Here is a 13,933-nt window from a genome sequence, read left to right on the forward strand (position 1 = left end):
TTACTGTAATAAATTTTTTTTATTTAAACATTCACCATATTGTTTGATCACACCTTGTATGTACTGACATGGAAAGATATCCACAATACATTTTTTGGGGGTAAAACAGCAGAACAGTACATTCGATATGATTCCAAATATGACAGAAATTATTGTTCATATATATAAATGTTATCTAAGCATGGAAATTGTCTTGAAGAATATAGGTATCAAATATCAATAGTTATCTTTTAGGATTGGGGGTAGCAAGAAATATGGAGAACAATCACTTTTTATTTATAGCTTCTGTACATTTTTTTGAGCAAGAAATGACTTTTTACAATTTTTAAATAAATAAAACTACCCGTTAGCCTGTTTTGTAGTTTGATACTATTAATTCACAGGCTGTTAGCCACATACTTCTTATGCTCCTTCCTTGCACAAATTCCCACCCCAAGGGCATCTTAACCCTGGGTGCCTGGAGTTTTGATGGTTTTAAATTAATTTGACAAACATGTGTGGAAGACCACTAGTCTAGTTCTAGGGATTCAGGCATAAACAAGACATTCCCTACACTTGAAGAACTTTTCAACTATTGGGTTTCAACTGACTATGAAACCAAAATGATGACAGGATGAGCAAAGGACATTGGAATTGAGAAATTAATTCTGCAGGGACAACTCTGGAAGTCTTCACAAAAGGGGTGACATTTCATTCAATAATGAATTGATATGAGCGCTTATGAATGGATTGAGAGCTTGCCATGTGCCAGGGAAAGTCACCAGCCTCATGGAAATTCCATTCTAGTTCATATTTCAGAACCCTGTATAATAGAATTTATTAGACAGAGGATCCAAAGGTTGGAGATGCTAAAGTGCATAGGAGCAATAGGACTGCTAGAATTCAGATGCTCCTCTACTTCTGAGGAGTTGAAAATATATGCTGGAAAATGCATTTACGTAACGCTACACTATAGAATACTGGTTGTTTATACTTGTGACCACGTGGCTGACCGGCAGCTGCGGGTCACCGCCACTGCCTCGCCTCACAAGTGTATTGTGCTGCTGTCGCTAGCCCTGGGAAAGATCTACATTCAAACATCCAAGTACTGGGTGGGGGTGGGAGCCGAGGGTACGGGGATCAAACATGTGGTGATGGAAGGAGAACTGACTCTGGGTGGTGAACACACAATGGCATTTATAGATGCTGTCATACAAAATTGTATACCTGAAATTCATGTAACTTTACTAACAATCGTCACCCCAATAAATTAAAAAAAAAAATCCAAGTACAGTTTCTATTAAATATGTATCACTTTTGCACCATGGTAAAATCATAAAATCAAAAAATCCTAAGTCAGGGAAGGCCCGGTGGCTCAGGCAGTTGGAACTCCACGCTCCTAACGCCGAAGGTTGCCAGTTCGATTCCCACGTGGTGCTGGTTGGATTCCCACATGGGCCAGTGCCAGATGGCTCAGTTGGTTGGAGCCCCAGCTCTCAACCACAAGGTTACCAGTTGAACTCCAGCAAGGGATGACGGACTACGCCCCCTGCGACTCCCGCAAGGGATGGTGGGTGGGCTGCGCCCCCTGCAACTAACAATGGCAACTGGACCTGGAGCTGAGCTGCACCCTCCACAACTAAGATTGAAAGGACAACAACTTGACTTGGAAAAATGTCCTGGAAGTACACACTGTTCCCCAATAAAGTCCTGTTCCCCTTCCCCCCACCAAAAAAGAAACAAAGAAATTAAAAAAAAAAAAATCCTACATCAAACCATTGTTAAGTCAGGGACTGTCTGTATTGCCTGGAGGAAGGGATGAAGAGGTCAGGGAAGGGGGAGGGGAGTGGCAGGAGACCAGACTGGAAAGGAACTTGGGAATCATTGTAAAAAATTTTGAAAGTTATGCTGGGAAGTTTAGATTTTTCCTGAAGGCAATTAAGAGGCATTAATCAGGATAGTCATTTTAGAGACCATTTTAAGACCAGACTCTGGAAGATAAATGGAGCTGAAATAGACCAGACACTCGGAAACCAGTTATAAAGATTTTACATGAATCCAAGCAAGAAAGGAAGGGAATTAAAATAATGTATGTTCTATGGGTATAAAAAATGGAGAACAGACTTTAAACATTTCAGAAATCCAATAAAACAATTTGTACAGGTGGATATGGGGACTTAGTACAAGGAAGTATCAAAGATAATTCACCCCTAAACTCCAGGCTTTTGTTTGGTGATATCATTCACCGGGAGGATGAAAGTAGGGGATGTTCTGAAGAGAAGGATGTGCAGTTCCATTTCACACAAGTCATGGTAGCTGAATGAATATTTGGTGGTGGAGAACTTTAGGGAAACAGTTTCAAAAGCAAAATTGCAGAGGGCTAAGAAGTTAGTAGAAGCTGAAGCAGATAGTGTAGTCTATTCTAAGCAGGTTTGGAACAAATGTGGGAAACAGATGGCTGTGTTGATCCATGGTTGTAGTTTGACAAAATGAGAGGTCTTAGAAAGTCAAGTGAAGTAATAGTTCGCCATGAGAATGTGGAAATATTCTTAGGATCCAATGGGTAAAACGAAGCCAAGAGAACGTGAGGCCTAGACCAGTGATTCTTAAACTTGATTGAGCATTAGTACGACCTGGAGGGCTCATTAAGCCACAAACAGCTACGGCCCCACACCAGAGTTTCTGATTCAGTAGGTCTGGCGTGGGGCCCAAGAATCTGCATTTCTAACAAGCGCCCAGATGCTGATGCTGCTGATCTGGAGGCCACAATTTGAAAACCACCGGCCTAGAGCAAAGCATTTGGCTGCTGGCAGATGCCGAATAATTCTCTAGTGAATGGACAAGAGTAATGCAATGGACGTCTTCCTGTAGTTAAACATCAGATGGAAGGTAAGGTTTTATGGGAGGATGGAAGATGGTGGTCAGAGTAGAACTTCAGAGTTTGGAACAGAGATGGAACACTTTTGGGTGAACAAGGCCCAGGATTAACTCTGAGGGGAATGATGAAAGGTCAAGGATTTGAGTGTTGCAAGAGTCATCAAAATGGGCCACATCTGGCAGAGGCTTGAGTTTAAAAGAAGCTATAACAGGAAGTCAAGATCTGAAGTGGAGTCGGGCTACTTTCTGGGCCTGAATTATGTAGTGACTGTTTATACCTACAGACATTGTAGCCCATCCAGGTTAACGCACCGGTACTGGTAACAAATGTAAGGGGAATCTGGGACTCTGTGCCAGCTCTGTCTGCTTATCATTTAAGTTAGGTCTGGACTAGGCCCCAGGCTTCTGTTGAGGGGCCTAGTAGAGTAGAGGGACTGTAGAGTAGAGATCACAACCTGAGGATTTCAGCCCTGTGAAGAAGCAATTCACGTTAGGGTTTAAGGCTTAGGGCTTAGGGTTTAGGAGAGCAGGACGGACAGGAGCTTGATGATTCTAAGAGAAGTGGCTTAAAATAATAAAAATTCCACTATATTAGCACTTTTTAAAAAAAATGTCTGCTAACCCTCAGCAATGACTTTGTACCCATTATAGCTTCCCCTTTACAGCTTTACAGGATTAGGTCTTAGATTATGGCCACATCCAACATGTGTTCCTTAGTCTGCTGGTGCTGAAGAGCACTGGGGGCCGAAGGTAGTGTGGTGCCTCTACTGTGCAACCTTCCACGAAGTTACTTCTTCCCCCATGCCTCAGTTTTCCCGCTTGTAAAACGCCGATAATACTACACCACGTAGGGTTATCGTGAGGATTAAGTGAAGTAGTTAATGTACAGCTATGGACACACAATAAGCACGTTATAAATACCAGTGATTTGTTAACATTATCCAGTACGGGACCTTGTCAATGTCCCGACGTGTGTATGGTGTTTAGTTCTGCAGTTTCACATAACTGTTGCGTTCTCTCTTTCCTGCGCATCTGCAGGGCTGATTACTTTTTCTGGCTAGACAGCTTTGGAGGTTTTGCAGAACGGATGTATTTGCGTGTAGAGACGGAGCCGCGGAAAAGGTCTGCGCAGCCGCAGAAGGGCTTGCAGTGGCGCCTGCCCATCGCTGGGGGCAGCAGGGGAGCCGCTGGGCTCGCCCCGCCCCCGAGGGGTTAGGGGTCAGGGATAGCGCAGAATCTGCTGCACGTCGCGGTTGCTCAGCCCTGGGCCGATGGCGCCAGCGCAGCGTTGCCCGCTCTGCCGTCAGACCTTCTTCTGTGGTCGCGGACACGTCTACAGTCGCAAGCACCAGCGGCAGTTGAAGATGGCTTTGGATCGGCTCCTGCTACAGGTACGGACGGGAGGCTGAAGGGGAAGGCCTGGGGGCCCAAGCGGGTGGGATTTGGGTGTCCCACTCGGGTTCCCACTTGGCGTCTTCCCGGTTACACCCTCTCCGCCGCAGGTGGAGGCCGCCCGCAAGGCCATTCGCACAGCTCAGGTAGAGCGTTACGTGCCCGAGCACGAGCGGTGCTGCTGGTGTCTGTGCTGCAGCTGTGAGGTGCGGAAACACCTGAGCCATGGAAATCTGACCGTGCTGCACGGGGGGCTGCTGGAGCATCTAGCGAGGTGAGGTCCGGGCTGGGAGCCTCATTCAACACGTTGGCATACATACGTGGGTGGGTGGATTTAGAGTGAACTCTTTTGTGATTTGATCAGGATAGATGCCAGCCTTAAAGGGGAGAGGGCTTATGGCTGCCATGGTCCCAGTGGCGTTGGTGGTCTAACTGGAAAAGCCAGCTCGGCAGCACCTGGTTCAAGTTTACCTCCCATCACCTTCTCTCAGATTCTCATACGTTTATGGGAAGAGGGAGACTGGAAATCTGGAACAGACTAATAACTCTCTCAGCCTTGCCCAGAAGCAGAAATCCAGATGTCAGTTTGTATTATCTAGTGGCTAGATACCTAAGTAATAATCTGTAATCTGTCATTGTGGGGACAGAGCCCCAAAAAGCAGTTTCCAGGCTCTCGGCCTCACATAGAAAAGTGCTGGCTCAGGTAGTAAATGGCCATCGACTGTGATCAAATGGCCATCAGCTGTGGCTAGTTGGCCGTCAGCTGTAACCAGTGAGCCATTGGGCACTAATATAACTGCTGTGGCTAGGCTAGCAGCAAAAGGGGGAGCTAGCAAGAAGATGGTGGCTGAGTCTGCAAGCGGCACAGTGAGGGTTGAGAATTGTGTTGCTCCTGGTTCCTGTGTCTCCAACCCAGCCGCCAGTGAGAGTATAGTGGTATGACTCCCCTACCTATGGCTCCGTGGGTGTTCCTTTTTGGCCTCACCATGTCTTGCGTTCTTGTGTGGGGAGCGGGAGCGGAGACCCCGCGGGACACCCCGCATGACAGTCATTGAAATTACTCATCCTCTCCATTCTCAGCCCAGAGCACAAGAAAGCAACCAACAGATTCTGGTGGGAGAACAAGGCTGAGGTACATATGAAGGAGAAGTTTCTCATCTCTCCTCAAGATTATGCACGGTAAGTCACTGCTTATGAAAGATTGAAATAGAGTGTGAATTCTCCAGATCTGTGTCAAGTACAGGAGCTTCTTCGATTAATTGGAAAGTTTGGTAAGGAAAAAATATTGTCTTCATAGCACTCACTGTTCTAGGCACTATGTTGGGCACAAAGGAAGTATGATAGTCTTTGAAAGGTTTATGATCTCGTTGGGGATGAGAATGCATTTAGCAAACAGAGAACGGTATATGGTAAAAGTTGACTCTAATCAACTACCTAAATGTGTGGCACAGAGAACACTCTGCTTTTTTACAAATAGAACAGATTGTTTATAGTGTGCCAAAAAAAACCCCACCAAAAACAAAACAAAAAAACAAAACTATTGCTCACCCAGTAGCCACTTTTAACAATTTTAGACTACTTTAACTGGCCTCAGGAGGACCTTAAAAACTGGAGTGCAGGTCAGCACAGAGGAGGTGTGAGCCCTGACTGCCTCAGGAAGAGGACACAGGCAGCCTCACAACACCACTTTTATTGGAACTATATTGAGATTATGGGATGTGGAACCCAAGGGGATCTCAGAGCAAAGTGACATCTGACTCAAGTTACAGAAGAACTCATGGTATTATTATTCCTTTCTACTCAGACAAGAAATGCCTAAATCCCACTACCTTGCATTCAAATCTGTGGTTTAGACTGGGAGATGGGAATCTGAGGACAAAAAGCCCTCCTCACACCTTGACCCAGTTACATATGATTTTTGGTGGGTGAATAAGTATAATTGCTCAGAAAAGATGATTATTGAGAATCATGAGGATGGACTCTTGGAACTTTTTATTTAAATATAGTTTTGACTTTTAACCTTATAAATTTCAAGCTCACACACACAAGACCAGACAAGGCCAAGCCTGAATGATTTGACCAGGTAATGATAAAAATGACCCACTTTTAGCTTTACACAGTTTATTACTTATATAGACAACAAAAGGAGTAAGCCTCAAGTGCCAGCTTCCCAGGTCCTTGTCCCACACACCAAAAAGGGCTGGATGATCTCAGCGTGAGTTGTGGGGAATTGCTGGGGAGCCAAATGTAAATTGCAGCTACGTGGTTTTAAAGTCTGCAGCTCTACTCTGAGAGGGATGAGGCAGAAAGCCCCATACCTCATCAGAACCCGGGAGTTCATGAGAAGCTGTCTCATGACGGCTTCCCAGGGGAGATAGGAAGACAAGTGGGAGATGGTCTCATAGCAGCTCCTTTCAGGCCTCCCGTCCTCTTGTGTTCTGTGTTTCAGTCAGCCAAGACTGAAAAGCTGCTGTTCAAGGCTTTGCCTGTATGGGTATATGCAAGGCTGCCAGGACACCATGGTAGAGCTGTTCTCCTACTTAGCGTGTTTCCCCGAAAATAAGACCTAGCCGGACCATCAGCTATAGTCCATCTTTGGAGCAAAAATTAATATGAGACCCGGTCTTATTTTAATATAAGACTGGGATTATAATATAATATCATATGATATGATATAATACTGGGTCTTATATTAATTCTTGCTCCAAATGACGCATTAGAGCTGATTGTCTGGCTAGGACTTATTTTGGGGAAACATGGTAAATGTTACACATATTAAAATTGGGTCAGAAAACAAATCCTTAAATTGATTGCAAAGATGAATTTTCTTGTTATCAAATTGATAACAATCAAAAACAAAAGAATAAGAATACAAGTAACTTTTGAACACAAAATTCTAACTGTACATCCTGAGAATATTTTCTAAGGACTAAAGAACTGCGAAGAAATCTTGAGCTTTGCTTAGTAGTTTAATGGTGTCCTGATACCCTTTTGTGTGTGTTGTAGGATTAAACAACTGTTAAGTAGTTGACCCTTGAACAACAGGTTTGAACTGCATGGGTCCACCTATACAGATTTATTTTCAATTGACCCACGCAGTTCAAACCTGTTTTAGGGTCAACTCCGGTTTGGGAATCTGTGTGCTGAGGGCCGATGATACATGGATTTCCAACTGTGTATGTCAGTGCCCCTAACTCCCATGCTGTTCAGTGGTCAGCTATATTGCTGTTATTGGGAGGCAGGGTTTTCAGTATGGCAGAAGGAAGATAACAGTAAGAAATGGAGGGATTTAATCGGGGAGGTATCAGTATGAATTTTAAGAAAATCAAAGCTGTCTTCTGAAAGAGCTAGAAGCATGACACCTGTGGAGCAATGAGAACTTTACTAACACTCAGCTCTTTGTTTCTAAGTACGTATTACTTTCTACTAAAAGGAAGCAGATCTCATTGGAGAAATGATTGATTTCAGGTTTGGAGCAGGGGAAAGTACATGGTGAGCCTGGAATGTCTTGTGCTGGAAATGCTCATATTGATGGAATGGTCCAGAGGACAAAGGAGCTGGTTTGAAAGGATTCTCACTAGCCACATACAGGATAATTTGAACATCAGAGACTAACTGTCTTAAATGTGGTAATGGTTTCATGGTTTCAGACTGTTCCTGTCCTCAGGAGATGCATGCTGAAATATTTACAGTTAAGTTTCATGGTGTCTCAAACCAATTTTATTTTGGCAAAAGGGAAATGTATGTATGAGAGACATGAAGCCACTTTGGCAAAATGTTATAAAAAAGTGAAGCCAGATGGCAAAATGTTAACAGTGAATCTAGATGAGAGGTACACAGGTTCACTGTACTATTTTGTTTCTGAGTTTAAAATTACTCAACATTTAAAGAAAAAATTATCTTTTCGTAACTGGCAGGGCCTGGGGTTCTGAGCTGACTTGCCCATTTTTTTTTAGATTCAAGAAATCCATGGTGAAAGGCTTGGATTCCTATGAGGAAAAAGAGGATGAAGTGATCAAAGAGGTAAGTTAAAGGAAAGGCCTCTAAAGGATCCATCTCCCATAATCTTGTACCTATCTAAGCAGCCTCTCCCCCACAGATGGCAGCTCAGATCCGTGAGGTGGAGCACAGCCGGCAGGAGGTGGTTCGGTCTGTCTTAGAGGTTGGTTTCCCTCGGAGGAGCCAGAGCAGTATCCAAATCCACTAATCCCTGGTTCTCCCAGGTCCAGCATTTCACCTACCAGCTCAGAGAGAACTCATAAGACTCCATGCTTCATCTACTCTGCTTGAATTCCCTTACCTGTCCGCCAGGGGGCAGGCCTTGTCAGTGGAGATAAAGGCAGGTCTGGGAGGGATGTAAGAGTTTGCAAGATGGGCAGTACCCTCTATATGCCAATTTGTTTCCTTCTGGAGGATGGGAGAATGGCCTAGGCCAACCCTTAAGCATCCTAGACATTTATTTTTCCTGAATCAAACTCAGCCTCAGGCAGTGCCAGACCCAGAAGAGGGATCTTCAGCACCTGGAAGCTGGAAAGGGACAAACAGGTAAGATTGTTAGGGAATCCCTCCTTCGAGTTTGACACGTTAGAGCCTCTGTAACATCTTGGCTGGGAGATGGAACAAATCCTCATGGCTGAAGGACCTTGTCTTGTCTGCCCGGCTAGCTCGTTTGTCTTTTTTAGCCAAATAGCCTCCACTTCACGGCAGCCCTCATACTTGGACCTGCCATCTGCCACAGAGCTTGATTGGATGGACACAGGACAACCTCTGACATTCACTGGCCATCAGGTACAGTGGCTAAGCCAGGAAAGAGCCAGTGCCCCCTCAGTTCCCAGGACACCCATTTCTCCTAGGTTTTCTATCTATTCTGACCATTCCTGTTGTCTGCAGACTTTTCTCTCTTGCTGCACTGTTCCATATAGTGTTCACAGACCTCTTTCCTCACCCTCCATCAACACCTGTTGCCCCCACTGCCACTTAGGAGTGCCAACTCCTCAGTTTTGTCCTCTGCAGAACCCCCAGTTCCAGCTCAATACATTTATAGATAACTCACAGGTACCGGAACCCCCCCCCATGTATTTCCAGCAATTGTAGATGCAGGTACATACACTCTGCATCTCCCACATCCTATCAGTAAGTCTAGGTTTACTTTACCTCCTGAATACAGTTAGCCTCTATTCTACCTTAGAAAAATTCCGACTCCCCGCTGCAATCCTGTCCCAAACACAACTGCATCACCTGCTCTCTTATATTCTATACTCCAGCCGTACTGTGCTTCTCCCTTCACATGTAGTTGCCATTGCCTTAATAGTGCTTTCCTTCCTTCATCACCTAGTTAATGCTTACCTTCCTTCAGCTGAAATGTCATTTTCATGGAAGGCTCATCTAAGGTCATTTGTGTTATAAATGGATGTAGTACCATGTAAAAAGCTATGGATTTATTAGGTTGGTGAAGTAATTGCGGTTTAAAAAGTTGAAAATAATTGCAATAACTGCAGTCACTTTTGCACCAACCTAATAATTTGTACTTAATTCTCTCCCCGTGATATGTATGCTGTGAGGAAAGGGTTTTGTTTACCTGGCACCTAGTAGGCTCATCTCTACTATGAAGACCATGTGCAAATCAAATTTGCAATGATTTACTGTGCTCTTAAGATTTAACATCAGGGTGGTCTGTTAGCTCAGTTAGAGGGCAGTGCTCTTAACAAGGTTGCTGGTTCGATCCCTGCATGGGCCACTGTGAGCTGCACCCTCCGCTAGATTGAAACTACTACTGTTTCCCCGAATATAAGACCTAGCCGGACAATCAGCTCTAATGCGTCTTTTGGAGCAAAAATTAATACAAGACCCGGTCCTATACAAGACTGCCTCTTATTTTATTAGAGCTGATTGTGGGGCTAGGTCTTATTTTCAGGGAAACAGGGTACTTGACTTGGAGCTGATGGGTCCTGTGAAAACACACTTAAAAAAGAAAAAAAAAGATTTAACATCAACCAAGTGGTTCCATCCACCTCCTGTAAGTTTGCCCTTTCTCTATCATCTCTTGGCTTTCTTACTTAGGATTTTTTTTCCCTATTTCTAACAGGATACAGCAGGAGTTGGTAACATCCACTCAGGTAAGGCCCAGGGCAGTGTTTCTCAAACTGTAAGAGGCAGTTCTTTTTTAAAGTAAAGTTGACTAGATAAAGCACTAACTGTAACCTAGATGTTCATCAGCCAATAAATGTGTAAGGATGTGGCACGCATGCGTGCACACAATGGAATATTCAGCAATTGAAAAAAAGGAATGACATCTTGCCATTTGTGACATGGACCTAGAGGGTATTATGCTAAGTGAAGTCCATCTCACTTATATGTGGAATCTAAAAAAACAAGTGAAGGGGAGGGGGATTTGCACTTTGAGAGTGGTGTAAATGTCTAGTATGTTGCTTTGTACACCTGAAACCAATTAAAAAAATGCATAGACACAGACCATGGATATAAAAACCAAGCTAATGGTTGCCAAAGGATGGGGGGGGGGGTGGGAATGGAAAAAAAGCACTGTCTGAGAAAGGACTTGTATCCTGACTATATGAAAAACTCTGAAAACCCAGTAAAAACATATAAAAAGATGCTCATCAGAATGGCTATGTATGTGGAAAAACTCATTCACTGCTGGTGGCAATGTAAAATGACATAACCACTTTTGGAAAATAATTCAGCGGTTTCTTAAAATGTTAATCATACATTATGATCCAGCCATTCCAAAAGAATCGTTTATCTTCACAAAGGCTTATATAGAAAATTTCATAGCATGTTTATTTGTAGTAGCCCAAAACTATTGAAAATAATCCAAATGTGCCTCAACAAATTAACAATGGGATAGTGCTGAACAAAGAAGGAACTACTGATACATGCAACACAGATAAATCTCAAAATAACTATGCTAAAAGCTAGAAGCACATTTATATAAAATAGAAAATGCAAACTATAGCAACAGAAAACAGTAGTTGCCTGGCGCTGGGAAAGGGGTAGAAGGAGGTACAGGAATAAAGTATTTTAAAAGAGCACAAGGATACATAGGGTAATATTCAGTATTTTGATTGTGATTTCACTTAAAAACATTTCAAATTGTGAAGTTTAAATGTGTACAGTTTATGTCAATTATGCCTCTATTAATTATCAGCATACTATAAGTAAGGTATGTTGCTTTAAATTAGCCTCGGTCCCTCAACTTCCCATGACCCAGAATTCCTGGACTTTTAAACATTTCCAGTTCTCAAGTTTTTTAAAGTGCCTTAATTTCTGCTTAATGGGTCTTCCGTTTCCAGGTGCCACACCTCCCTGGATGGTTCAAGATGAGGAATACAGCTCTGGGAATCAACAAATAGGACCTTCCTATGAAGAATTTCTTAAAGAAAGTAAGTAAACTAATTCCAAGAATGGCAGTGGGTTCTTTAAATCGTCCTACTCAAATGAAACCATTTACTTATCATTGTAGAGGAAAAACAGAAATTGAAGAAACTCCCTCCAGACAGAGTTGGGGCCAACTTTGATCATAGCTCCAGCACCAGTGCAGGCTGGCTGCCCTCTTTTGGCCGTGTCTGGAATAATGGACGCCGCTGGCAATCCAGGTATGGGCCGCCCAAGTGCCAGGTCCCCAACGCCACCCCTTTGGAGATCTCGCCCTTCATCCTGTTAATCCTTCATTTCTCTTCAGGCATCAATTCAAAACTGAAGCTGCAGCAAGGAACAAACAGCAGTCACATAAAGAAAAAAAGCTAATGGTTTCCTGATACTTTTCCACCACCGCGAGTCAACAAACCCATACCTATTTGTAAACTGCCTTTTTAAAGAAACAGACATATACCCACTTATTTGATTTGATTTAATAAAGATTTATTTTTCAAAACATACAGTTGGTGGAACCTGTAAAAAAAAAAAAATTAAAAACAATCAGTATAAAGCTTTGTAAAGGGGACCCATCCATACTTCCTACACCATGAGCCCCTGGGTTCTCACCTGTTTTTCATGCATCTTCACCAGCAGCTGGGGCATCCCCACCCTTGGTGTTTCTGGTGTAAATTACTTGAGCTCGGTGCTTTGAAACTAATTTAATAAGTCCTAAAGAAAAAGAGTAAGTTGTGTACACAAAGGCAATTTTTTTAATCAAATAGAGTATTGTAAAATAAAAAAGAAAACAAGTTTTTCTGAGTTTTATATCCATTCCCAAAACAAATGCTGAATTTGGGCATGAGAGTTTATAACAGACATGGCTCCATTTCTTTCTAAACGAGGGGCCCATTAACCTGCTCTTGGGATGGTCACCCTTACTTGAACTTAAAAACCACTACTGTCTGTATTAGACATTACTACCATAGGGGCCCATAGCACAAAATGGCTGCTTCAGGGTCTACCCTAAGGATGACATTAGAATTTTATTACTAACAACCACTGGACAAACTAAAACTACTTTTTAAAATTCCAATGAAAACATTGAAGATCGCTAACATGGTCAAGCCAATTTAATGTGCAAAACCGTACCAGTACAATACAGCGCTCTCACCTTTACTAAGGAGCTCCTGAAGGGCTGCCCTGGCCAAGGAACCGCGGATCTTCAGTCTCTCAGAGACAACAGCTGGGGTTATAAGCTTATAGTTGGGAACTTCCTTACAGAGTTTGTCATATGTCGCTTTGTCAAACAAGACTAGGTTATTGAGCTTGTCCCGAACTTTGCCTTTGGACCACTTCTACTCACAAAAAGAAAATGGAAAAAGTCAGTCCTCCTGGAAGAATCACTCTTTCCCTCCCAAACAACCTGTGTCAGAGAAATCTCTCCCGTGTTTGTAGGGCAATACCGAGAGGTTGGCTGTTCCTTGGCTTGCAGAAACCTATGAAATTCAGAATCTGCAGAAACTCTGCAAATTAAGCTTCAAATAACTTGAAAAAAAAATCTTTGAGACTTTTGGATATGGGCCGAACCCACGAGATTAATTAAAATGTTGTGTATTAAGCATCAGGAACAAATACTCTTGTTCCATATTTCCAAGTAGCACGTAACATCCCATTCTTCAAATGAGAAAAAGTGAGAAAAGTGGTAACCCTAACACGCTTTAATAACCTGACTCCAGACGCGACGTTAGAAGCTATATACGTCACTTACTACTATAACAATCTGCGCCGGGAGCCCCGTTTCCACCCGCTCTTAAAAGGGCTCGTGCCTACCTTCTTTTTGGCCTTGCCTCCAGATTTGTTCACTGGGTCTTTGTCTTTCTTGGCCGACTTTCCAGCATCTTTCTTCTTCTTGTCGTCTTTGGGCGGCTGTTGAAGAAAAGTGGGAATGCCGCTAGCTCCTTTGGCAACCCCATGCCCCCCATTGCGCCCCTCACTCCTCCCAAACTTCTCTAGCGGACCACATGGGTAAAGCGATACCGCGGCCCGCCTTGAGTTGCAGCCTGGCAGTTCTGGGAGCTCCCCTTCCAATGAAGCCTCAACTACACTCTAGCACCGCCTGGATCTCAGAACCGCAGGTTTCACACCAGAGCTCACTCACCATGGCAAAGTGCGGACAGCAGACGCTACGACTGCCGCTTCGCTAAGATGTCGGACAAAAAGGAAGCACCGCTTACGAACAGGCTCAGAAACTTCCACCCGGGGCGAGTGCTTCCGGGGCAAGGGGCGGAGCCCCGCGAAGGACGTTCTGAGC

General features: G+C 43.6%; 2 protein-coding genes across 3 annotated transcripts; one reads left to right on the plus strand and one right to left on the minus strand.

The window, feature by feature from the left end:
* The first annotated feature begins 4,060 nt into the window (after positions 1–4,060).
* CENATAC (centrosomal AT-AC splicing factor) lies at positions 4,061–12,087 on the plus strand. Of its 2 annotated transcripts, XM_033118840.1 has the most exons (11): positions 4,061–4,247; positions 4,359–4,522; positions 5,329–5,427; positions 8,205–8,271; positions 8,348–8,410; positions 8,729–8,793; positions 8,931–9,036; positions 10,334–10,364; positions 11,559–11,648; positions 11,729–11,861; positions 11,948–12,087. In XM_033118840.1, exons 1-11 carry the CDS (start codon positions 4,128–4,130, stop codon positions 12,021–12,023), a joined length of 1,014 nt encoding a protein of 337 aa, XP_032974731.1. In that variant the 5' UTR covers positions 4,061–4,127; the 3' UTR covers positions 12,024–12,087. The 2 variants fall into 2 exon arrangements, with proteins under 2 accessions (XP_032974731.1, XP_032974730.1); XM_033118839.1 differs by having other exon boundaries at positions 11,729–12,056.
* A 48-nt stretch (positions 12,088–12,135) lies between these two features.
* On the minus strand, positions 12,136–13,928 carry RPS25 (ribosomal protein S25). The gene is made up of 5 exons (XM_033118844.1): positions 13,781–13,928; positions 13,453–13,548; positions 12,794–12,977; positions 12,250–12,351; positions 12,136–12,156 (listed from the first exon to the last, which is right to left on the minus strand). Exons 1-4 carry the CDS (start codon positions 13,781–13,783, stop codon positions 12,257–12,259), a joined length of 378 nt encoding a protein of 125 aa, XP_032974735.1. The 5' UTR covers positions 13,784–13,928; the 3' UTR covers positions 12,136–12,156; positions 12,250–12,256.
* Between the last annotated feature and the right edge of the window lie 5 nt (positions 13,929–13,933).

The sequence above is a fragment of the Rhinolophus ferrumequinum genome, chromosome 11, assembly GCF_004115265.2.
Source record: "Rhinolophus ferrumequinum isolate MPI-CBG mRhiFer1 chromosome 11, mRhiFer1_v1.p, whole genome shotgun sequence".
Classification (NCBI taxonomy): domain Eukaryota; kingdom Metazoa; phylum Chordata; class Mammalia; order Chiroptera; family Rhinolophidae; genus Rhinolophus; species Rhinolophus ferrumequinum.